This window comes from Rhincodon typus, chromosome 12 (assembly GCF_021869965.1).
Source record: "Rhincodon typus isolate 14 chromosome 12, sRhiTyp1.1, whole genome shotgun sequence".
Taxonomy (NCBI): domain Eukaryota; kingdom Metazoa; phylum Chordata; class Chondrichthyes; order Orectolobiformes; family Rhincodontidae; genus Rhincodon; species Rhincodon typus.
The window spans coordinates 44,613,045-44,638,898 of record NC_063343.1 but is presented as its reverse complement, the minus strand read 5'-3'; the positions used below and the strand labels follow the sequence as shown (position 1 = coordinate 44,638,898).

The 25,854-nt window shown below is 41.8% G+C and overlaps 1 protein-coding gene across 1 annotated transcript in view; it reads left to right on the top strand.

Annotated features, from left to right (window-relative positions):
• Nucleotides 1-25,854, top strand: part of jade2 (jade family PHD finger 2) — a 57,060-nt gene that overhangs the window by 15,737 nt on the left and 15,469 nt on the right. The window contains exon 2 of the mRNA XM_048603515.1: nucleotides 22,146-22,327. Coding sequence (XP_048459472.1) covers nucleotides 22,146-22,327 — 182 coding nt within the window. The remainder of the gene's footprint in view (nucleotides 1-22,145; nucleotides 22,328-25,854) is intronic.

Sequence of the window (25,854 nt, the reverse complement as noted above, 5' to 3'; positions counted from 1 at the left end):
ATGCTGCTTGGCCTGCTGTGTTCATCCAGCTCTACACCTTGTTATCTCAGATTCTCCAGCATCTGCAGTTCCTACTATCTCTGAAACCACTTATCTTTAGATGGCTTTTTGTGCTGGAGATTCCTAGCCAGGGCTCTCCTGTTGGGAACCTGTCCAGAAATTCAACAGCAAAGAAAATCTTTGTAGAAACCACACCCTGTATTTTGCAGTAGCCAATGAGCCCTGTTCTATAGATTAAATGTTCAACATTCCAACCAAACATGTTGATTGCTCCTGTGAAGGATTACAAATGTAAGGCAAATATGGGGTTAGGGTGGCAATTGGATAGGGGAGTTAGGGTGCCAGGGAAATAAGGTGCCAGGTGCCAGGTACCAGGTATGCGATGGGGTGTTTAGGGTTGGTTGTTGTCAGGGAGGTGTCAAACTGGCAGATGTGTGGTACAGGCCACCAAGGGTCTATCAGGGCCTGGAGGTGTCTCTGGCCAGGCAAGAGACTGGATTGTTGCTGGGGGCTTTTCCCATCAGAATCTTCAATTTCCTAGACAGTTCCCATAGAATCTGCTACATCTGGGATTCTGCATCGGCTCGACTGTAACTCCAGTCTGTGTTGCTCCAATCTGGATATTGGATTATGTGGCCCAGTTCTTACCTGCTGATTGGGATACTCTTGCACTGAGGTCAGCTGTGAAGAAGAGTCACATTGGACAAGAAGTATTACCTTTGTTTCTCTTTCTGTAGATGGTGCTAGACCTGCTGAGTATTTATAGCGCTTTATTTTTATTTGGGATAGACTGAGGAATATGGCAGATTCAGAAATCTGATACAAAGTTTGATAAATATTTAAATGGGAATAACACTGGGATGCTGTTGTCATCCTGAGGCTAAGTATGTGGAGGCACCTGTAGCAAATGGCTCAGTTCTGTAAACCACAAAGCTGGCAACAATTTAGTATATCACTGGGGCTCCCTGGCACTCTGTGCACTTGCAATTACAGTCTATGTAACTGGATCTGTTATTGACCATTATCTCATGGTGGGTGGAGTGAACAGAAGCAAATTAGTCCTCAGAGAGGGAGAGTTGATGAGGAAGGGAGAATGCACTTTTTTACAGATTTGTGTCATGCACCTACGAATAGAATTTGCGCTGCGAGAAACTTGAGAGGTAGTTAATGGCCACGATTCAGCTAAATGATTCAAATTTCCAGTTTGCTCAGTGTCTTTGAATTATGTTATATCAAATATATATTCAGGGAGAAAAATAAATCATCTGCTTTTGATTATGTAAACTGCTTTTATTTATTGTCCTCAACTGATACACTGTTCTAATCCAAAGGAAAAAGTATTTGTGGTGTCTTATTAATAATGGTGTGGCAGTTCACTCGTGTGTGCTCCGTTCTGCAGTAACTTTTCTCAGACCAGAAGTTATTTTTAGCTGGGTGGATGGGACGAAAGACTTGATATATCAACAGTGGGCTGCGTTCACAGCGCAGTAGTGACTGTGGTAAGTAATTCTGTCACAATTACCCCGGATGTGGCCAGTTGAGAAGCCACCTCCAAGCCCTATTCAGTAAAGGACAGCGGGCAGAGGTGGGAGGTCTACCTGAAAACAGAGATATTATAGAATAGAATAGAATAGAATCCCTACAGTGTGAAAGCCATTCGGCCCATCAAGTCCACACCAACCCTCCGAAGAGCATCCCACCCTGACCCACCCACCTACCCTATCCCTGTATTTACCGTGGCTAATCCACCTAGTTTGCACATCTTTGGACTGTGGGAGGAAAACGGAGCACCTGGAGGAAACCCCACAGAGACACGGGGAGAATGTGCAAACTCCACACAGAGAGTCGCCCAAGGGCGGAGTTGAACCCCACTACTCTGGCGCTGTGAGGCAGCATTGCTAACCACTGAGCCACCGTTCCACCCTGATACTTTGGCGATTGGTAGGGGTGGAGAAAAGGAAAAGATATTCCTTGCCTCTTTGGAAAAAGTTTAAAAAAAGAATAAATTCAGAAGGTCACAGACTTATGGTTGTGGAGGTGGATGATTTGGTATTCCAGTTATGGCCATCAGTTCACAGTGAGTCCATCTGGGGTTAGTGGAACTGCTGCTCCCACTCACCTGCTTCCATTTATCTGTTATTCCAGCAGCACCTTTCACTTTCCCCAGGTGGATCTTGGATGGGCTGACTTGGCTACCTATCATGTAGCTGATCAAACTGATGAATTTTATTGTTTGTCCTTGATTCTTTCTGTACGTGCCTCGGAAAACTCAGCCCAGTGAATTTGCAGGTAATATCACTTAAACCACGTAGCTTGGTACAACATGTATATATCGACCATCCAGGTAACCTAAATAAGTGAATGAAGGATTTTGATTTAAGTCGAACTATTCTGAGACGCGATTACCCACCTTTTGGACCATGTGGGACTCAAACTTGTTACGACTGCACCACGAGTGGCACCTAGAGAATGGAGGAAACTCAAAGTAGAGAAACCAGGAACTGCTGACAAATATTTGAATAATGAAGTGGTCATGCAAAAGTAGGAGTGACTCATTGCTGGGTTTAATTTTGAATTAACAGTTTTTAAACTGAACTCTTCATTATTGCGAAAGCCCATTTGATTGTTTCCTACAGATTTAATTGGGTGGAACAGTTGGCTTTGTTATTGTTGGATTTGTTTGTTTGAACAGCCTGGGCTGCGCAAAAAAAGCTTTGGTTTGAAAAGGAGCAGGGGGTCAAGGGATTTTTTTTTTCTCTCTATTTCTGCCCTTCTACCCAGACACGATTGTGGAGTCCAGAGAAAACGAGGGCTCACTACCGACCCAGAGTGCTCATGCCCTAAACCATTTCCAGTTACATACAATTCCCTACATGTATATCCCTTTTCCAATTTTGGGGGCTCTTGTGGCAGTGTTAGTGTCCCTACCTCTGATCCAGGAGGCCTGGGTTCAAGTCACAAATACTGGTGTGTAATAACAACACTGAATGGATTGATTAGAAAATATCTCCCTTCCCCTTCATTCCTTTTGTCCCTTCATCCTGAAAGCAATCCTTTAGTACCCTGCACCCTGTTAAGGCATGAATCTAGACAGAAACTTTTAATTGGCCATTTGACTATGAGTGTATTGCACATGAGGCAGATTCTTCTCTGCTTTAATATTCATAAAGCAGCCCACAGGATTAGAAACCCGGGCTTTTACCCTCCATCAGATATTTGGACCCTAATGGGTCTACCAGTAGAACTAGCTAAGGTGGCCCCTGCCATTATCTTGGCTCAGCACAAGCCAAAGCTTGATCCTGGGTTCTTCTTGGAATTGACGCTCCTGTTTCAATAGAGGATACATGTACTCACTGAATATTATCATTAAATTTCTGAGATTACACTTAATTACATATTCATGATCAAAGTATAAAGTATTTAAGCTGTAAGCGCTGTACCCTATTTACTTTTTTACCTTCTCTCCTTAAGGCATCAGTGTTTGTTCGGGTGAAATTCTATGGATGTCAGTTACCAATTATATCTTGTCCAATTGTTCAAAATTAGTGGTAATAGAAGCTGTTTGAAGCTATGGAGTGGGCGCCATAGCGGAGGTCTGATCCTGCCCTCAGTGACGACAGCTGAGTGCTTTCAGCGGAAGTCATTGGATGATGGGCGGGAGAGAAAAGTGTGGTGGATTTTTACATCCCTGAAAGATAGGACCGGGTTGAATTTTACTTCCCTGCTAATTCCCTAACTCCATTCTTGGGATGTTTTCAGATGGGCCCTCTGGGTGGATGTAAGCAAGTGACTAAGTAGCTGTGTCACAAGAAACATTTGTCCATAAGTTTCGATACACATTTCTGAATAAACTAAACAGTTCTCTGAAATTTAGTTCTGCATTATCCCAAATTAATTTGTGAGAGAGACACTTCTAAATTGCTTTAGTCTGCTTTGTGCAGCTGTTTCCCAGTTTGCCTATTGTGACAAGATGGTTTTTGGATTGAGCTGGTCAGTGCAGTTGATGAATCTCTGGTCGGTTTTTGCCTCTAATTAAGAGCTGTGGCAGGTTTATCACTAGGAATAGCCAGATTTGAATGAGGAGTTGCTTCCTCAGGCAGAAGATTGCAAACTGCAGTCAATGCTTCATCTGGTGTACAGCGCTCAAATAAACTGTTAACTAGCCAATTCTGGAGAAAAAAAACGATATAAAACTAGATGTAATAATTTGCACCCTGATTCTAAACATGGCAAAGAAGCATGTAGGGAGCCTTATTATGACAACACTGGCTTTTAAATCCCACCGTTGCCACATTTTGAGCTCATTATTTAGGAATACAGGTCTGAATGCATCCAGAAATCTGATGTTGCAGGTCAGAATAATGAAACTGCCTCTAGTGTTTGAATTTTATTATGTTTTCAGCCACCCAGGTATCATTGAGTCCCTGTTATTCAGAACCATTTGGTAAGGCACTTTTACAGATTCTATGTACTTGTAAATGTCCAATCCATCAAACATCGAGCAGTAGTAAAGTTCCTGCAGTACCCTGGCCTTGCATTGTATCAGAAGTTAACATCCACCTCACAAGCAGTGAATTGGCCAATCTGATTTTTTTTTTGTGCAGCAGGGAGCACAGTGATGGGCCACTGAGCCACAGAACCTCTGCCACGACCATTTGTAAGTCCCCTGACTGTATGTTTTTCAGGGATCAGGCGACTAATTAGTTGCCCAATGGGCTGCAGTGCCCCTATTAAGAACGGCTGCCAGTCCACAGGAGCAATTTGACAGTCAGATGGCTGGCAGCTCTACAGCGCCACAGGGAGTGGTGGCCACTGCGGAGACTGTGGCTGGAAAAAGAAGATACAGTGGAAGCACACTGCCTTCCAAAACAAGTAAATGGGATGTGGGCACCAGGGCCCAGTTGGGCAGCTGACAGTGAATTTGAGGATAGTCGCCTCTGTTGCTGTTGGAAAGGTTACTAGGTGGTACCTACCACCAAGACGGCTGGGGAGCTGCCAGGGTTCATCTGCCTGCTTTCTAATATGGCAGAGGTTTCATGACCCCACACCGTCCCACGCCACAGCTGAAATGCCACCTACTTCGTACAGTTGAACTCTGGGCAGGTGGGCTGTTCTCCAGTTTGCCCACTGTAAAATAGTGTAGTGACAGGAGGATAATGGGCACTGTTTCAAGTAGGCACCAGGTCACCACAGGGGATGAGCCTACTCCCAGCCCATCCCCAGAAGGCTGATAGAATCCAGCCCAAACACACTGTTGGGTTTCTGAATCAGGGAGGTGAGAAACATCATTAGAGATTTGGAAGCAGCCTGTTTGGTTTGAAATTCAAAGGGAATAAACAGAGAAAAATAAATATGCAGCTAAAGGGAGGTTAACTTTAATATAAAAATCATTAAAAATAACTATTCTCATATTCTGCTTCAATGAATTCTGTTATCTATGGAAGATAAATTGTTTTATGAAGTCAACGATTTATGTAGTTACTTTGTGATAATCAAGAATCTCTTTGCATTGAGTGTTTGCTGGAACTTTTCCAGTTGGATTTCTTACAGTATTTACTAACTCTTTGATTTATATTGTAAGCCTGATCCTCCTATCATTCCTCTAATTTTAACCTTCTCAGAAAGCAGTGAGTCATAATGGCTTTGCCCTGACTCAGACTGTAACACCCACGTCCAATTGAACGTCTCAAGCCACTGGTTTTTTTTTTGTAAGTTTTTTTTTAACCACTTGGTGCACCACGAGCAACAAAATCCTCTCTTACAGGAGAAGCTGCCAGATCAGCCAGAAGCTTGTACCGCTGGTCATCTGATGCTTTTTCTCAACAGTATGGAATATATTTCACTGCACAAGTTGAGATACAGGACAGAGTGCTGGACAGCTGCCAAGATTTTGTGTGCCTGCTTTCAGAGCTCTTTGTGGTTTGTGACTGAGTCAGTGGAAAATGTGTGTGAATTCTATTGATGGCACTCTTTATTGTTTGATAAGTTGCAATAATATCCACTTGAATAGGTTGAATCGGGAGACTCATTTTAGGTAACATTAACAAGTGGCCAAGAGAAGCACATATTTCTTCAGTAACATATTCCACATGCCTCATCAGATCTGCTGGCATGTAGCATTCAGAATCAGCATGAAATTGAATCATTTTAGCAACCTCATTGACTGGCACATTTACAGAAATTTATCATACAACCTTTAATTTCACCAACTTTGTTGTTACTTACAAGCCATATGTTTCAAAATGTAATTTCATCATTTGTCCTTTATGATTGTATGATAACATATCCCAGTGACTGCCTTGAATTCTTTTAAGAAAATGCTTGAAGAATGTGGTGAGGTTTTTGACTTCCACTTTCATACTGTCTGGTAAAGCATAAACACTTGTATTCTGCAGAACTTGACAACATTTCAAAGATAATTAAAGAAATAGCTGTCACTGAGTTGTGATTTCAAGAATGAAAGTAATGCATCCTAGTTTTAGATCTTGCTTGTTTGTCATTTTTACTTCAGATTCAGAGGGAGCAGTTTTGGTTGAAGAGGCTGATCTTGCATTGAATGACACCTGCAAGTGTTTTGGAAACATGAGCCACGGGTAGTGTGGGAAGATGTGATCGGAACTATAATAGTTAACATTGCATGACCCATATCTCACATGACATTTGATAAAATGGAGGCGTTCCACTGTCTGACTATTAAGATCTAAAAACATATTGTTTTCCCATTTTGTTTCCTGTTGTTGACAAGACAATGAGCACATTGAATACTCTTTACCATAAATAGGAATTCATCTTTCCTCGTTCAGTCAAGTATTGGATACCCATTCAAAGGATCTGATTAGTCTGAGGTACCAGTTCATGATTTGATGAATGGTCTTGGTTTGTGTATGCTGGCTATGCCTCACTATGTTCTTGGGGTTGACATGCAGTCATAGAGCTGTATAGCATAGAAACAGACCCTTCAGTCCAACTTGTCCATGCCGATGAGATATCCTAAATTAATCTAGTCCTATTTGCCAGCGTTTGGCCCATATCGCTCTAAACCCTTTCTGTTCATTATACCCATTCAGATGCCTTTTAAATGTTATTGTATAAGCCTCCACAACTTCCTCTGGCAGCTCATTCCATACGTGCACCACCCTCTGTTTGAAGAATTTGACCCGTAGGCCCCTTTTAAATCTTTCCCCTCTCAGCTTAAACTTACGCCCTCTAGTTTTGGACTCCCCCACCGTGGGAAAAAGACCTGGGCTATTCACCCTATCTATGCCCCCCTTGATTTTATAAACCTGTATGAGGTCACCCCTCAGCCTCTGACACTCCAGGGAAAATAGCTCCAGCCTATTCAGCCTCTCCCTATAGCTCAAACACTCCAACCCTGGCAACATCGTTGTAAATCTTTTCTGAATCCTTCAGAGATAGTAAGAACTGCTGATGCTGGAGTCAGAGATAACACAGTATGGAGCTGGAGGAACACAGCAGGCCAGGCAGCATCAGAGGAGCAGGAAAGTTGACGTTTTGGGTCCCAAAACAAAATGTCAACTTTCCTGCTTCTCTGATGCTGCCTGGCCTCCTGTGTTCTCCAGCTTCACACTGTTTTTCTGAACCCTTTCAAGTTTCACAACATCTTTCCTGTAGCAGGGGGACCAGAATTGCATGCAGTGTTCCAAAAGTGGCCTAACCAATATCCTGTACAGCCACAACATGAACTCTGAACCCCAATGTACTGACCAGTGAAGGCAGGCATACCAAAATACCTTGTAGTGGCAGAACACTTCAACCTCCAAAAATAATGCTGGGAATTGCACGTTTTTGCACTCTGAATCTGGAAATATTTCCATGGTTTCAGCAGCAGTAATGCTATAGCTGTTTTGGTTTCCCCCAGCACCTTTGTGCATTGGGTGGAGCTCCCAATAACCTCCAAGGCCTGAGAAGGAAGACTTGCCTGGCTCTGCCTGCTTGCCTCCAAATTGAAATTGGGCAGGAAATGACCCTTAAATGGTCATCCATTGTTTATGTAAGGACTTAATTTGGGATAAAGGTAGGCCAACCTAGGTCATACCCCCCCACAGTAGAATTGTGGATAGTCCAGAGCACGTAGCAGGGCAGCGAGAATGCCATCTACAGAATTTAACACCCTGCCACCCTCTTCCAGCCTACATCTTGGGTGATAATAAAATTCTACCCAGGTGGTTTCAGCAAGTAGTTAGAAAAGCAAGTGGTCCTTTTCTCTTGACAGTAAAGAATTCTTAAATGCAATTGTATAAGGCCTTGATGATACCACATCTAGGGCACAGTGAGGAATTTTGTCCACCCCACCCAAGGAAGATTACATTTATCTGAGAATGAGTGCAAGGAAGATTAGCTAGGCTGATTCCTGGGATGAGTGGATCGATCTGTAATGAGAAATAGAGCCAAGAATTTAGAAGAATGAGAGGTAATCTGGTTGAAGGATGCTGGGTAGATGTTTGCCCTGCCTGGAAGTCTAGACTCGCAGTCTCAGAAAACATTTGGGATTGAGGTGAAAATTGTATTCATACAGGGAATTGTCAGTCTTTGGATTTTTCCATCCAGGGGGCAGAGGGTACTTTGGCCTTGGATATATTCAGAATAGAGAGAGGTAGATCTTTGAGTCATCAACTGGACCATGACCTTCTGACAGCACAGAGTCTCTTGCACTTAGAGTTAATACTGTATTGTTGAATATTATTGACTATTTCATATCAATCCTGTTAGTATTTGTTAGATCAGTCAAGTTCTTGTATGTATCAAATAGGTTTCTGGTTGTTTCCCAGCACTAGAAAGGAGTGAGCAGCTTGAGTTCACACAGCTCTTCTTCCCGATGACAGGTGCAGGGGATTCTATTCATTCACCTCGAAGTTACCTTGGACCATAACAACTAAATAATGTTGGTGAAGAGAAGATTTCCCAACAGCAGCAGCTGGGACGCTTTAACTGGAATGCATTGCCACATTTGAAGAATGGCTCTTGGTGGTGGTTCAGTACCTGCAAATTTGCTCTCTTAACTTTCAGTTTCAGTTCAGAGAATGTATTGCCTTTTTCCAACTTCTGGTGGGACAAGCCATCAGAATGTTGGAGCAATGCTTCCAATGTCTGTGGAGGAGGAAGAAGGGGAGGTGAAAACCTTGTTGGGTGGCATGTATGTTTCTGAGTACTGTCCCTCAGTTCTATTTGGCAATGTTTAATGAGACTTCTGAAAAATTAGTTTTTGAGTACTGACTCCTAAAATCAAGCTAAGACAGTTGAGTGCAGGATCTGAAATTTTGCCTCCCCCATCCTTTGTGAAATGTTGGCATATTTCCAATTTACGTCAACCCAGTTAGAACACAAGTTTATTTTAGCCAGTGTCAGATATATGGCTTTGGTCCAGACCTACAGTTGATGGATGCTAAAAATCATCTACTGAAATTATTTAGCTGCACTGGATTAAACACCTGATTATCTATCATAGTATATGCCTTTTGCAATATTGTGAACTGTGATTCCAACAAATCTCAATGGTAGTAAGCATTGAGATATTGGTGAATGAGCCATGTTAAGTGTCCGACTCTAATACAAGGCCTGCGCTTTTGCATTTTGAGCGGTTGAATTCCCTGAGGCAGGAATCCATCTGTAAAATAAATGATTCCAAACATGTCTGTAATTGATATGGAATTGATATTCAGAAACACTGGTGCTACTCATTGATGGGTTTGAAATCTGTGTATTTTTGGACTTGGACACAATCCGGCATTTAAAATTGACAGCGAGAAAAGGTTATTAAATGCATCAAGCCCATTCTTCTTACTGACTGCATGTAATCCATTTTATTACATCTGCCTGTAAAGCTGGGCTTAAAATTTTGATCCCTACTTGTTCGTTTGTTTGTAAACAATATATCTCGAAAAAATTATTGTACAGATTTCAACTCATCCTGGTGCATTGTTAGGGACTGGCACAAGGAAGATCTGGTTCGTTTTTGGCAAAGATGCAGATCTAGATCTTTTAAAAGAATCTACTAACATTGAGAGATAGGTTGAATTTTTTTTTTGAACCATCGTTGGTTGTTTTATTTAGAATGTTGTGGATTGTCTCAGCAGCTGTGGTGCAGTTTGTCTGTCAAAATGCAAACAAAGTTTTCAGAGCAATTTGTTGGATGTAAATTCGCCACTAGATTCTTCACCAAGAATGTGGTTCTTAGGCCCGAAACGTCAGCCTCTCTGCTCCTATGATGCTGCTTGGCCTGCTGGGTTCATCCAGCCCTGCACCTTGTTGTCTCGGATTCTCCAGCATCTGCAGTTCCTACTATCTCTTAGTAAAGAGATGCTTTTTTTTCAGTTTGGTAGTTGCTGAGCAGCACCAAGCAAGAAAAAGCCTGAAGGAAGAGCTGCATACGTGTAGTTAATTGTGTAAACAAAGTATGGCTAAGGTTTCACCTTACTTCTTCCTATCAACTATACCTAACTTGTTTTATTGTCCAAAAAAAATTTCGTAGAATTTCTCCACACAGAAAACAAGTTAAATTAGTCTTCAGAAGATCAGTCTGACATTACATTCTGCGTAATCGCTAGACTACCAGAAACAATGGGGTACAGTTATACAAAGACTTGGTTTACCCACACCTGGAGAACTAAGAGCAGTATAGGCCATCAGACCAGAAGAAGGAAATATTGCCCTCCGCATGAGTGAAGGATAGAATTATATCTGAAACCCATGGCTTATGTTGCTAGAAGGGATTGCACAAATTAAGAAACCAAAGATCTGTGGTTGCTGGAAATCAGAAGTAAAATCATAAATAAGCTGGACAAACTCAGCAGGTCAGGCAGCATCTATGGAGAGAAACCTGAGTTAACGTCTTGGGTCCAGTAACCCTTCAGAATGGTGTTTTTTTTTAAAGCAATTAATGACTTTTTTGCGCAAATTAAGGCTGTATCACTTGGAATTTGAAAGGTTCAAGAGTGATTTGATTTCAGGTTTTCAAGAGGAGTTTTTTAGAAGAATTAGATTGACTAGATAGACAGGAAACTATTTTCACTGGTTGGCAAATATAGAACTACTGCCAGAGTCTGAGAATTAGAGATAGGCCTTTGCAAAGTGATATTAGAAAACACTCCTACACAATGTTGGAATGGTGTTGGACTGGGGTGGACAAAGTCAGAAGTCACACAACACCAGGTTATAGTCCAACAGGTTTATTTGAAATCACAAGCTTTCAAAGCGCTGCCCCTCTGTCAGGTGAAATGAGAGACAGGCACACAGAGACAGAATTTATAGGCAGAGAGATCAAGGGCTGAGAGCTTGCAAACTTGTTAGTCGACACTCCACTCACACCAGTTGTATGATCTTTATATCTGTCTGCCCTTCATCTCTCTGCCTATAAATTCTATGTCTGTGTGCTTCTCTCTCACTTCACCTAACGAAGGGCCTACACTCTGAAAGCTTGTGATTTGAAATAAACCTGTTGGACTATAACCTGGTGTCATGTGACTTCTAACATTGGAATGGTGGAAGCTGCTCGCTCACTTGACAATGGTACTGGTTCAGTTGTTATTTTTAGTTCTGGGCGGATAGGTTTTTGTTGTTTGGAGTGGATAATGGTCCAGTGGATTCAAGGTCATGTAACTATACCATTTAATTTGCTAAATTCGACAGAATACATCACCTGCTTTTCTCAGGTTTTCACTCTTGGAGTTCAAGTATCAATTGGCTAGACTTATGTTCCAATGCCTCCACAAGTCAGTATATCCTTCATGTGCTGTCTTGCCCAGAATTCATACAGAACTTCAGCTATCGACTAATCATGACTATTATAGCTTCTATGCTGTTGTATTCAAGTCCTCTGGATGTGAAGCCCATTCCAGTACTTCATTTGATTATTTCCTCTACTTGTTTAAAGCATTTTAATTGGTAGTTTTAATGCTATTAACTGGAAGCCTTTCCTACATATACAAGTTTACTTTATTTAGTGCTTTCAGTATAATACAGCTTCCAAAGACACTTTGCAGGCAGGTGCATTATCAAACAAAATTTGACAGTGAGCCACAAAGGAGATATAAGTTAGTTGTCCAAGGTGAGCATCTTCAACCAAGAGAAGGAGCTGCAAAGGAGAAGAGGTTTACTAAGGGAATTGCAGAGATTAGCACAGACATACCTGAAGGCATTGCCACAAATGGTGGAATGCCGAAAGTCGCAATGTACAAGAGGCTAAAGTTTGAGCAACGTAGAGATTTTGACAGACAGCAGAGTTTGATAGCTAGGGAACAGAACAGGTAAAGGAGAAATAAAGATGATGCTAATATTTAGTTTAAGAAATCTTGCTCCTTTACTACACCGTGGGATAAGAATTATTCTAATCTCATGTCTTTCTTGCTTGGATAATCTACTCATTTAATTGTGTGCTCTCAACTCTGGTTTGATAAGCTGCACAAATGTGTATTCAGTTATATTGGCATTTTAGAAATATGATATGTTGATGTTGGCTTCGAGCCCCTTCCTGGCTTTGGCAGAAGACTGTAGCAAAACATAACATTTTAACCATGTTGTGGCATAGCAGTTCTTTTACACTTCACATTTCCTTTGCACTGTTTATTAAATTTCACTCAAATTTCTAGAATGCCAGTTCCCTCACTATCCGGAACCGTTCACATTCAGACCTTAAGTCAACCTGGGTTGCAGAACAAAGGAATAAATGCCAATAAAATAGTCGGCTTGATTTTTCGGTGTCTCGGCAGGTAAGAATAGAAGCAGGTGTGTTTTGGAAAATAGTGCTCCTGGATGGTGTATCAGTGTCCCAATACTTCCAGAACGCCGCTGTTTTCAAATTAAGGTCAGAAGTCGCACAACACCAGTCCAACAGGTTTATTTGAAATCACAAGCTTTCAGAGCACTGCTCCGTCACCTGACAAACATATTTCTTTATTTTTCTATTTCTGTACCAAAGATTTTGTACCTAGGATGGCACCAAGAATGGTGACATTGTACACTTTTCAGTGTACTCTTGTACCCTGCACTTGAATTCATGTGACCATAAACCTAAGTCAAGTCAAATCAAAACTAAGAGACAGTAGGAACTGCTGATGTTGGAGTCTGAGATAACAAGGTGTGGAGCTGGATGAACACAGCAGGCCAGGCAGCATCAGAGGACCAGGAAAGCTGACGTTTTGGGCCTGGGCCCTTCTTCAGAAATGGGGGAGGGGAAGGGGACTCAAATAAATAGAGAGAGGGGGAGGCGATGAAAGAAGGTGGATAGTGGAGCAGATAGGTGGAGAGAAGACAGACAGATCAAGGAGGCGGGGATGAAGAACTGACCGACATCCATCCCAACTCCCTACCTACACTCACCTTTACTAGCTTCATCCCTGCCTCCTTGACCTGTCCGTCTTCTGTCCACCTATCTGCTCCACTATCCACCTTCTTTCACTGCCTCCCCCTCTCTCTATTTATTTCAGAGCCCCCTCCCCCATTTCTGAAGAAGGGCCCAGACCCAAAACGTCAGCTTTCCTGCTCCTCTGATGCTGCCTGGCCTGCTGTGTTCATCCAGCTTTACACCTTGTTAAATCAAAACTGAAGCAGCCTGATTTCACTAGTGCGCAGCTGTTTGATGCAGACTGGAGCGCCACCACAGTTGCCTCCTGCCTTTTGAGGATTGTGCTCAGCAATGAATTCCTGGCTCCTGACAACACTTTGGGACAATATGGCATGAGTCCAGGCCCTGGAAACTATTCAGTTATCAGTTCCCGATCCTCTGGATTGAAAATCAAGCCCAGGCTGATTAAAAGCAATTTTGTTTTGCGCCACTGTTTTTGGATAACAGATACAGCTCATGGTTGTGATCTTTATATACTCTTTGAGAACTTTGTAAAGTCTTGAATGGCTTTATGCTGAGAAAGAAAGGAATGCCAACACCGATGAGAACTGGATCTCTGGTAAGTTAGTGCTCTGCTTAGAAGTCCCATCTAAGAGCAGCATTGTGGTTTACAAACCAGTACTAAAACAGTGGAGATCGGAAAGGTCTCAATTGATTTCAGTTTTGTTTTTGTTTGTGTATGTGCTGATGCAGCCGTTCTCTGCTGAGGATTGCCCTGAGTGCTCCAAGGGCAAGGCAGAAAAATCATTTTGGACAGACAGGGTTTCTCTGCTAATTGCTTTACAGTGACCCTGTAAACAGCTGTGAAAAGCCATGAAATATGGTAGTACAGAAATAGGCCAGTTTTGCATTGGGTATTCAGCAGGAGATGGTGGTGGCCGAGTGGTGTTATGGCTAGACTGTTAATCCAGAGGCTCAGGAAGTGTACCGGGGCTCAGGTTCGAATTCCGCTTAGGCAGATAGTGGAATTTGAATTCAATCAAGTTCGGAAATTAACAGTCCAGAGGTGACCATGAAGGCATTGTCGATTGTTGGAAGAACTCATCTGGTTCACCTTCCTTTCGGGAAATAAACTGCTATCTTTACCAGTCTGGCCTACATGTGACTAAGGACTCAGGTCCCACAGCAACGTGGTTGACTCTTAACAATCTGGGCAAATCGTGCTGGGTAATAAATGCTGGCTTAGCCAGTCACACCCACTACCTGTGAATGATTTTTTTTTAAAAATTCTACTCTTTCAAGCAACCAGCTAATTCGTGACAAGAATTGTAGTTGTTGGTGGCAGAGAATTTCACATTCTGAACATTATTTTTGTTAGGGACTTCTTAAAACCCCTTTGTTTGCGGCAATCTTAAATTTGCCTGCTCTTGTTACTGTCCACTTGACCAGCGAAAGTTATCTGTGATTGTTTACTTCATCATGATCGTTCCTGGTTTTGAAAGCCTTGCATCACATCAGTTTTCATGGGGAAAAAAGATGTGGTTGTTCACTGTTGTGACTGGTTCACCTTAACTGAACCTTCATTATAATTTGACAAATGAAGAATCAGTGCAGAGTTAAGATGCCAGAGATCAGCCATCTTTCCTGGGACAGTGTCCCCAGAAAAGTCAGCGGTGAGCAAAAGATGCAATGTTGATTTCCTGAAAGCACTTATTGATAATTTCAGTTTTGCAACGAAAAATGAACGAATCCTTAAGGCTCATGCTTCCCATGATGCTTATGAAGACATTTTGTGGAATCAAGGAATGATACCAGACAAAGAGAAGCCATTTGGCCCATCATATCTGTGCTGGCTCACAAACCTTCTGTCTTACCTTAGCCAAATGGTCATGACTCAGTATCTGAAGGGAGTAGTCCTTAGTCAAGGGAGACAGCCCTCAGTAAAGGAAGTCCCAGCACAGTAAATCAAGTGCAGCCTCCAGTATCAGTCCGAGGGCTTGGGGTGACACCTCTTAGGGGTTGAGGAGCCAGGTAGCCCACCACCAGTCTTGGATCATTCTGCTCTATTATTGCCTCTTTCTCCCACTAAATGTTTCTGCTTCCCATGCTCTGGTATGCCATGACAGCAATACACGAGGCAGAATTTTACAGTTAGCTACCCGCACATTTGCAGATGGGGAGAAACTGTGGTATTCCTCAGCTGTGCTTCACAGTGACCCCGGCCTGTCTGCAGTTTTACTGGGTTGGGGTTTAGGCCTGGGGTCACCTGCCTGCCCTGACTCGAAGCGAGGCTACTAAATGGGAACCCCAGCATCTGAAAAGAACACTAGACCCAGCTGCAGTTTCGCTAGGGAAAACTTCGAGCATTTTGCAAACAATCGCACAAATTCCAGGAAAACGTACACGTGACTGTGCTAAATTAATAATTAACGAAACTAACTCCATCAATGTCCCCTTGTGTGCTGCGAATTCTGGCACATATGTTGTGATTTGTACAGGGACCAGTTGCTTAATGAGCACCCTAAGTATTATTAAGTCACTGTGTCACCAATCACTTGCAGATATGTGCTTCAGTAAAAGGGAGGCCTATATCAAAGGGAAGTAATACAAAACGGCTGGTGCTACATGCTCCAGTTGATGCCCCAGGCCGTGTGGAGGAAGGGACTTGCAAAATGTAAGTCTATAAAGCCCTTTGACCAGGCACGGAAGGATGGTGAGCCCACATCTTCAGGTCGGTTGTTTATCTCTGCAGCTTCACAAGTTTGTTTCAAACAATCATTTAATCATCAGGAAATAGCTGGCAAAAAAGAAAAGGCAGTACCAATATCATGGCATGCAATAGCAAGTGATATTTTTCACCAAGGTGAGGTTTTGATTGGATTAAAATACTTGTTTTTGCTATCACCATTTATAACAAGTCCCAGCCCAGGATTAAGTAATATGGAGATTTGATGTTAATTCAACGTGAAATGCAGTACACGGTGTGATTGAGAAGAAGTAAATGCAGATAGTAACAGAAGTGTAGCGGTGAGTTGGCCAGAGGACAGGCAGGAAGCCCCACCCAGCTTCTAAATGTACAGATTGATGCTATCCAGGTACAAGAGAATGCCGCTCGGAGAGCTGTCAGTTTACTAAGTCCTTTGCAACTGTGCAAGGAATAACTGAGTTCCTGTACTGTGGTGTTTGATTACTTCATCAGACCACAGACAGTCCTGGAGACTGTAGCACCTCTCCGGTCATCAGCAGTGGAATTCCCACCAGCGAAAGACACAATGTTAGTAAGTGCACATGCGGGTAGTGTCCTTCAGGGTGACTGTACATTCCTTCCAATCAGCCATTCGAATTCGATGGATGGGAACACACTCAAGCAGTTACACAGCAACAGGGAAAGCACTTGGAGCTTTAGGACCATCTTTTGACCTAGCAGAAGATACAGAGCTATCACCAGCCTCGGATTCACTCAGATATCCAGCAGGCAGCCAGCCCTTCTTCCCCTCTAAAGGATCAACCAGAAAGAGTACTGAGTTAACCAATTGGATACATTGTGCATGCAGTCTTAACAGGGAACACTGGAGTAAGAGAAGCTGAGAACAGGTCAAACCCAATTCTTCGGAATGGGATTTGGACCCCGCACACAGATGTAACATTCACATACTCCTGTGTCATGTGTCTCTTGAAGTGATGTCTAAATGGAAAACATTGGGCAAAAAATGCTCTGAGCTCCCTTTTAATCCTGAATTTTCAGAATCATGGGCATACCAGTTAGTGAATTGTTTCCATTTTAATTTCCTTTTAATGTACTCCATCTGTTCTATTTCTCCTTGGTAACAACAGTTACCACCAAACGGAGCCTGTCATTGCCACTTTGCAAATGCATCAGTTGTTGTCTTAGACTCTTTTGCTCATATTTATTGAAGAAATTTGGATTCGATACATATGTCATAAGATGAATATTTAGTTGCAGATTCTCACCTGGATATCCATTGTATAAATCAAATATTTGATGTCAGTTGTTTGTAATTAGAATAGTAATTATGTAATAATTAGTTACACATCTCAATCTGTTCTTGTTTTCAAATTATGTTACAAATCATGAGATTTGAGCTTGGTTGGGTTATAGCCATCAGCTGAGATTTACTATTAATTTACAGTTTACTTTTTTTTCTCCGATCTTTTATATAATACTCCGCAAATTTCTGTTTTGCCCCTTGTGAACTGTCCATATTGCGAGACATCTCAAGCCAAGGAGAAGGGTGGGCAGCTCTCCTCCAAACTGTAGTGAGCACACACGACTGACAGGTACAAATTTGTTTCATTCGCTCTCTGGAGCTTCACAGACTAAACTGCCTGAGGTCTAAGGTCTTGGCAGGAACACTGTTAACTAACTATCAGGGTAAGCAATCAGTGTTATGGATACAGAAGGAAATGGTATTGGTGGCAGGAAGCCTAGAGTTCCTCCTGAAAGTCTGACATTTGCACGATGGCGCTGGAACAATTGTTCAAGCCAATCATTAAAAATACTTGTATTTTGGGGGAAGGATTTCATTTTTATTCCCATCCTGAGTCCATATGTAATTTTTCACTACTTTTCCCATAATAGTCTTGCAGTTTTCTGCTTAAATTTCTTCCCCAATTGTTGTAATTGATGTCCATAAAGCGTTACATGCGTAGAAATGTTGGAGAAATTGCGAACAACGTGTGTGTGTCCTGTAGAACACACTGATGGAGGTAGACTCACTTATTTGGGATTTGCCATTTATTCAGTAAGACAGTAGCGTTGGACACAGTCTGACTCTCAATGTCAACCCACAACTCCCCACCTCCCCCACCCCTGAAATTTCCGCTGGGCATAATAGTGAATAAGAAATAATTGTTAATAGGACTGAGCTCCTTTGGAGAGCCACGTGTGTCTAACTATGATGCTGCTTGGCCTGCTGTGTTCATCCAGCCCTGCACCTTGTTGTCTCGGATTCTCCAGCATCTGCAGTTCCTACTATCTCTGTGTCTAACATATTACAGTTTAGACATCACTAGTACACAGTATACAAGATGTAGTTTATATGATGTTGGGTGTCAAGAACTGTACATTACAGTGTGCCTTAGCTAGCAGATTACCCATGCCACTGACTTTGGAGAGCCGCTGTGGTTTTACGATATACTGTAAACTACCACTCAATGACTTTCAGTGGTGCCATCTGACACGTGTCAGTAGCTTGAGTTACTTGGTGCCAGAGTTTACTGGCAGAAGGTTAGCACAATGCATGCTGCATTTTGGATCATTTCTCCTGTCCCACCTAAGGAAACACATGACCTGCTCAGGAAGAGCTTGAGGAGGCAATGTGCTGGTTATGGGTCATTAACACCTTTAGTGACTTTGATTTTGATGTCATGAAGTATCTTCTCTAAGCAGGAGTGCATTTCTCGTCATACCCAAAATGTATGCAATTGCATCCTCTCCACTGCAACCTCTGTGAACTCGGGTCCGGCTGTGCAGATGAATAAAGACGTGGCATGTTATTAGTTAAGCTGCTCCTGTTTTAGTTTTTGTTCTTTATAATAATGCTTCAGAAATCCACATGCCCTTGGGTGAAATGGAACTCCCTGTGCAAAAAACACTTGCTCGGCATTCAGATTTGAAGTGTTTATTTTGCTTTCAGAAAGAGTTTGTCATCTTTTAAGGTGTTCCAGACAATGTGCTATCTTCTCTAAGTCAGTGGTATCTTCCGCTGTGAATGAACCTCCAGGCCACAATTTTTAATTTAGCTTTCTAAAGAGTCCTTGTTATCTTACTTAATCCTGGCATTAACATCATCAGCAGTTGCACAAACCGAAGAAGTGGAATTTCGGATGTCAGCTAGAGAATTGCAAAATTGAAAAACTTATTAATGGATTTAGTTTCCGTCTTGCTGTTTGAAACTAGGATGGGTAGCAATCATGAATGTTTGCTGCCACTGATGCATATAACCAGTAACAATTTACATTCACATAGCACCTTTACACAACAGAGAGTGTTCCAAAGCATTATGTAGTGAAGAAATGGACACTGAGAAGTAGGAGTGCTGGACTTCTGAGACAGTTTTAACAGAGGAGAGAAGTAGCTCATGGAATAGTTCAGGGAGGACAGTAATTGGTGATGAGGTTTCTGAAACCTCTTCTGTGAATGTGCACGAGAATATTGAATGACTAGAGGCCTCAGTGGTAGACTGGTCATTTGCATATGAAAATTTGGATTTACTGTGTTGGAAGTCGGGAACTAATGGAGCTTGGTGAAAAAATGGTAATAGATTATTTGGATTTTACTATAGGACAGGATGTAGGCAACAAACCTTTAGGCAAGTTGGCGATTATCTAAAGTAGAACTTGTGGAAATTGTGAGGGGTGTATGAAGACGTCAAGCCTGGAAATCTCAAAATCTTGAATAAGGGTTTCAGTATTGTTGAGATTAAGGCAGAGGCAGTTGACGTTATTGAGATGACGATAACATTGAGGGTAAAGAATATGGATTTGACACCAATTTAATAAGATCATGGCAGCCACTGTTGAGTTTAGTCTGAACATGTTACAGAGGCAATGGTACAATGTTTTCGGCAGGTGATGAATGTGGAAGTGTCAATTAATTTGAAGACCATTAAATAAGACAAAGTTCTGACTCATCCAGGTCTTGGTATTGGGCATGCAGTCTCTTAGTATAGTGATGCATGTGGAGTCCACCTTTCGTGGCAATTTAATAAAATTAAATGCTAAAGCAAACACCTTTTACACAGCAAATGTTAATGACGTGGTAGACTGTGCTTATGAAGACAGTGAATGTGGAGATAATCAGTGATTTCAAAGATCCAAAGATGTGCAAGTTAGGTGGGTTGGCCATGCTAAATTACCCATATTGTTCAAGGATGTGTAGGTTAGGTGCATTAGCCATGGGATATGCAAGATTACAGGGATAGGGTAGGGGGATGGGTCTGTGTGGGATGCTGTTCGGAGGGTCGGTGTGGACTCATTGGGCTGAATGGCCTGTTTTTCCATACTGTAGGGATTCTGTGGAAACTAGATAGGCACTAGAGGTAAATGCACTTGTACGTAAGAGCCAGAGAGAGTTACTGGTTTAAGTTTCATCAGGAATTGGAATTCACTAAAAACTTGGGGAAGAAAAGCAATCCTTATTGCAGCTATGTGACCGTTATCAATTGTCGTACAAACCCATAATGTTGATTAATATCATTTCGGGAAGGAAATCTGCCATCTTTACTCAGTTGGACCTACAGTGACTCCAGACCCAGAGCAATCTGGTTCACTCTTAACTACTCGCTGGAAAATTAAGAAGGAGCAAAAATTGCTGGTGTAGCCAGTGATGTCTGCATCCCATAAACAAATGAAAAAGAATTGAAGATTGAAATGTAGTTTTTAAACTAGTGAAAGTACGGAGGAGACAGGAAGAACAAAGGTCTCTAATAGGGTGGAGACCATGGGAGATTAAATAACAATAACTAATCACTTATAGGGCTCTGGAGATCGAATGAGTGTATGGGACTGATTGGATGATACATAAAGAACCAGCATTGATTTGATGGGCTGAATAGTCTCCTTCAATGAGTCAGTTACTTGGTAACTTGTTAGCATATACGTGGAATGACATTGGATAATGTGATTTTAGGAGAATTCATAGGCAAGGATGAAAACTCTAGAACAAGAGTGAGGAGAAGCTATAACTGGCTAACCTGTAGATGTGCCATTACTTTAGTTGTGCTGCACGATGATAAATGTGCCAAAACCTACTGGGACCAGTATTCAGTCTGCCAGTGTATGATGTTTAGTTGTCATGTCGGATGTGATTCAAAGTAGTGGAGGTGGGGTTAACAAATGTTTTGTGAGGCTGAATTGGATAGATTCTTGATTGGCAAGGAAGTCAAAGGGTACAGGGAGTAGACCAGAAAGTACAAGCTATGACCTTGTTAAATTGCAAATCAGGCTCAAGAGGCTGAATGGCCTACTCCTAATCTGAAATCAAGGGTTATCTTGAGTGCTGTACAATCAAGTGCACTGGAAGGCGATGGATATCAACATTACTATTGTCCTGGGAGTGATACTGGTCTGGCTCAATCGTTGCAATGTTATTGTTTTCATATATGTAAGGTTGGACAACTGGTGCCAAATCACTTGCAGTGGACCGTTCTAAATGAACAAGTTTCATGTTGGCCATTTTCACCTAGTCATAGAGTCATACAGCATGGAAACAGACCGTTCGGTTCAACTCATCCATGCTGACCAAGTTTGCAAAACTAAACTACTCCCATTTGCCTACATTTGACCCATATCCCTCTAAACCTTTCCTATTCATATACCCTGACCAAATGCCTTTAAAGGTTGTAACTGTACCATCTACTGCTTCCTCTGGCAGTTCATTCCACACACAAACCACCCTCTCTGAAAAGGTTGCCCCTCAGGTCCCCTTTGAATCTTCCTTCTTTTCCCATAGGAGAAAATCCAATTTGTCCAATCTAAACTTCTGGCTAAAAATTTCTCATTCCTGGAACCGTTCTGGTAAATGTGCCCTGCACTGATCTCTCCGAAGCAGAAATTCTCGTTTGAAGTAGATGGTACAGTAGGTGGGAAAGTTTCGATGGATGTAGCCTTCAAAAGAACCATTCAAAGGGAACGTTTCTACGCAAGAGGCTCAAGTAATTGGGGCAAATTATTAACCTGGTTGGTGGTGGGTCGGGTATTTTTTAAATTGTGAAAATGGGTAACTACTATATATCAAGGTGAAAAAAGCAAGATTGAAGTTGTGGCCTGGTGAAATTCTGCTAGGATGTCAATTAATTTTTGATTTCATTTATTTCTTCTGTAGGGTTTTACCAGAATTTGAGAAAACACTTTGTACTCCACAAGAACAAGTGTTGGACACTCTAACTGGCTCCGAGTCTGGCTATGGGGACATGAAGTTGCCTTCCAGGAGCACATGTCGCTATGACCTTGATGAGGTTGATGTCTATTGGTTGGAACTGGTGAATGCAGAATTTCAGGGAGCAGGTATTGTTTTGTTCATTTCTAACCAGCGAGGGTAGTAGCTCAGGTATTGCTGACTTCCCCTGCTGCCGAGGGGTTTTCAAATTTAACAGCAACAGATCAGCACCCTGTTCGTAGATGTTCTTCAGTTTTCTCGTTGATTTTTCAGCCTTATCAACTTGCTGATGAGGTTCACAAACTTTCAACCTTTTAGCGTTCAGGGATTCTCCCTTTCTGCATGTAGCTCTCTTGTTGAATGAACTGGAAAATTCAACTTTACATTTAAAGAACTAGCTACAAATCTCTCGAGTACACTGTGAATACTAATCATCAGTAGGTGGAAGCCAAACCATTCCTATCTGTGGTGTACTCAAATATTCTTTGAAAGAGAGCTCTTGGGTGAGGACACACGCAGACACGGACACACACGCACCAGCAGATGCACACAAACACCTGTAAAAGGTGCTGTGATGTCAATCTCCAGTTTCACAGGCACTGTCACTCAGATGCAAAGAACTTTTAAAAGAGTCAGTGCAGTATGTATGTTGCTTGCTCCATTATAATACTTTATCCTTTGCAGGCTTTATGCATGGTACAGAGACTAGTTTATAGAGACATCACGTGCAATCTCACAAAATCAAGGAACTGTCACTGTAATTGTGATGCATTCTCCAGCTTTTAGGATTTATTGCGTGGCATGATGAAAGAAATCCTGAGAGTTTTTGATCTTTGATATTTTGGAGATTAGAATCCACTGAAGAAACTTTTTTTTGTCATGAAGTTTGAATTCTTTGTTGCATCAGAGCATAATCTAAACTTTACATGTTCAACATGTAACAAGTGTCAGCTTTTAAATAGATCCAATGTGTACCATCATGCTGATGTAAACCAAGGGTCTAGGCCCGAAACGTCAGCCTCTCTGCTCCTATGATGCTGCTTGGCCTGCTGTGTTCATCCAGCCCTGCACCTTGTTGTCTCTTGAGTTTTCATACTACTTGGTGTTGAGTGTGACTTCTCTGCAAATAATGAGCAGAACTGGGGTGATGTGACACCGCTGGATCTGAGGCTTTCAGGACCTTTGATCACCAACAAAATATGAATTTAAAATTAGTAAGGGCTGTGGGAAGAAAAAATATACTTCATTCATTCTGGGAAGTCCATTTCCAAGATTGTAGTACAGCCTCTTAAAATAAAAGCATCTTTTACTGAAAAATTGTCATCACAGGTTTTCAAGGTCACTGTAAATGTACATTGTGACTGAGAGCAATGCAAATTTGTCCTGCTCTATAAACGTTATACAATGCATTTAGAATAAAATCTGAAAGGTTAGTTGCATGCAGGATGTGTCCATGTACTTGGGAATGTTCATATAATTAGTGTTAATCTGCCTGAGGGAAGTGGATTTGAGATGAATTTTCCTATCAGCAATATTTAACTTACTTCATTAATCGAAGTAACGTTGATGGATTAGCACTAGTGTGGAAATAAAGCAGTTTGGAAAATCACTAGTGGCATACTTTGCTTTGCTGTTTTAGTGTTTAGATCTTAAGGGAGCAGTTAGCAAAGCTTCATAAATGAGGTATTGAGAAATAAAGCAGGGAGGTTATTCTGAAATAAAAATGTTGAAGATATTCAATGGGTCAGGCAGCAAATCTGAAGAGAAATAGAGATAACATTTCAGGTCCTGATGGTGTTTCATTTTTTATTCATTCACGGGATGAAGGCATCGCTGGCCAGGCAGCATTTACTGCACATCCCCAGTTAAGAGTCAACCACATTGCTGTGGGTCTGGAGTCACATGTTGGCCAGACCAGGTAAGGATGGCAGTTTCCTTCCCTAAAAGACATTAGTGAACCAGATGGGTTTTCCCGACAATCGACAATGGATCCACGGTCATCATTAGATTCTTAATTCCAGATTTATTTGTTGAATTCAAATTCCACCATCTGCCGTGGCAGGATTCAAACCTGGGTCCCCAGCACATTGTCTGGGTCTCTGGATTAACAGTGCAGTGATAATACCACTAGGTTATTGCCTCCCCTTTTAGAACATCAGAAGTGATGCTGAACCAGCGTAAAGCTCTGGTTGAATCACGTTTAGAGTATAACATCCAGTTCTGACCCCCACATTTTGGTAGGATGTGAGGGTCTTTGAGAGGGTGCAGTAGACACTGGCATAATTCCAGGTTTGAGAGATTTTAGCTACAAAGTTTGGAGAAAATGCGTTATTCTCCCTGGAGCAAAGGAGCTTAGGTGGGGGATGGGGAGGTAGCATTTTATTTCATTTCTCAATTAAAATTAAGATTGAGCAGTTTTCCTGTTGAGTTTACATACCTCCATAGCTACCCACGTTTCTACTTGACATAAAGTTGTTATTTCCAAATGAAAATCCCCATTATTTTGGCTGATAGTAGATCTGAATGTTCACTGATGCAATGTGAATATACTGTTTCAAGATTTAATAGAGTTTTGGGAGGACAAAACTTGGAGCTTCTTTGTGTAACATTTACGTTCGGCTGTGAGTGCTTAATGCTGATGCTGGATGCAAATAGTGGAAGAAGATTCATTGCTTAAAAGTCGTCATCTCTGTTGACAAGAAACCATCAGTTGTTTTCACTCTCTACGTAATGCATTGTGTCCCTGTCCTTGAGCCAGGAGGCCTGAATTCAACCACCTACTCCAGAGATGTGTAATAATGTCTCCGAACAGCTTGTTTAGAAAGGAAGGATATTATTAAGCTGGAGAGGGTTCAGAAGAGATTTACCAGGATGTTGCCAGGAGTGGAGGGTTTGAGATTTAAGGAGAGGCTGGATAGATTGGTACTTTTCTCGCTGCACTGTAGAAGGTTGAGAGGTAACCTTTTATAGAGGTTTATAAAATCATGAAGGGCATAGATAAGGTGAATGCCAGGTGTCTTTTCCCTAGTCTGGGGGATTTCAAGACTTGGGGGCATATTTTTAAGGTGAGAGGAGAAAGATTTAAAAATGGCATGTGGGGCAACTTTTTTACACAGTGTGGTTCATGTGTGGAATGAACTTCCGGAGGAAGTGGTGAATGTGGGTACACTTACAACATTTAAAAGACATTTTGATAAGTACATGAATAAGAAATGTTTGGAGGGATATGGGCCGAGCTTAGGCAGGTGGGGCTAGTTTAGTTTGGTCAGCAATGGTCAGGTTGGACCGAAGGGTCTGTTTTCATGCTGTATGACTCGACAGTTATGGCTGTAATGCTTTGGTTTGAACTTACAAGAGGAAATTACCACTTATGACAATGTATTTAATATGCTTTCATTGTCCTCTATGGTACTACTCAGCCCAATTCACTGTCACAAGCAACAAGTCATTTGCAAACACTCGAATGTCACCTGATATACAGTTCAGAATATTTGCCTGCAAAGAGAAGGCTCATCAGATATTTATCTAGTTATTAACTAGATTGTTGATTGCCATATTTTTCTAATAACTGCAAAGTAATTGAGCAGTTTGCACTTTGTCATGCTAATTACATATTGCTCTGTGGAAATGCTCTGGCGGAAAACATTGCTAGTGA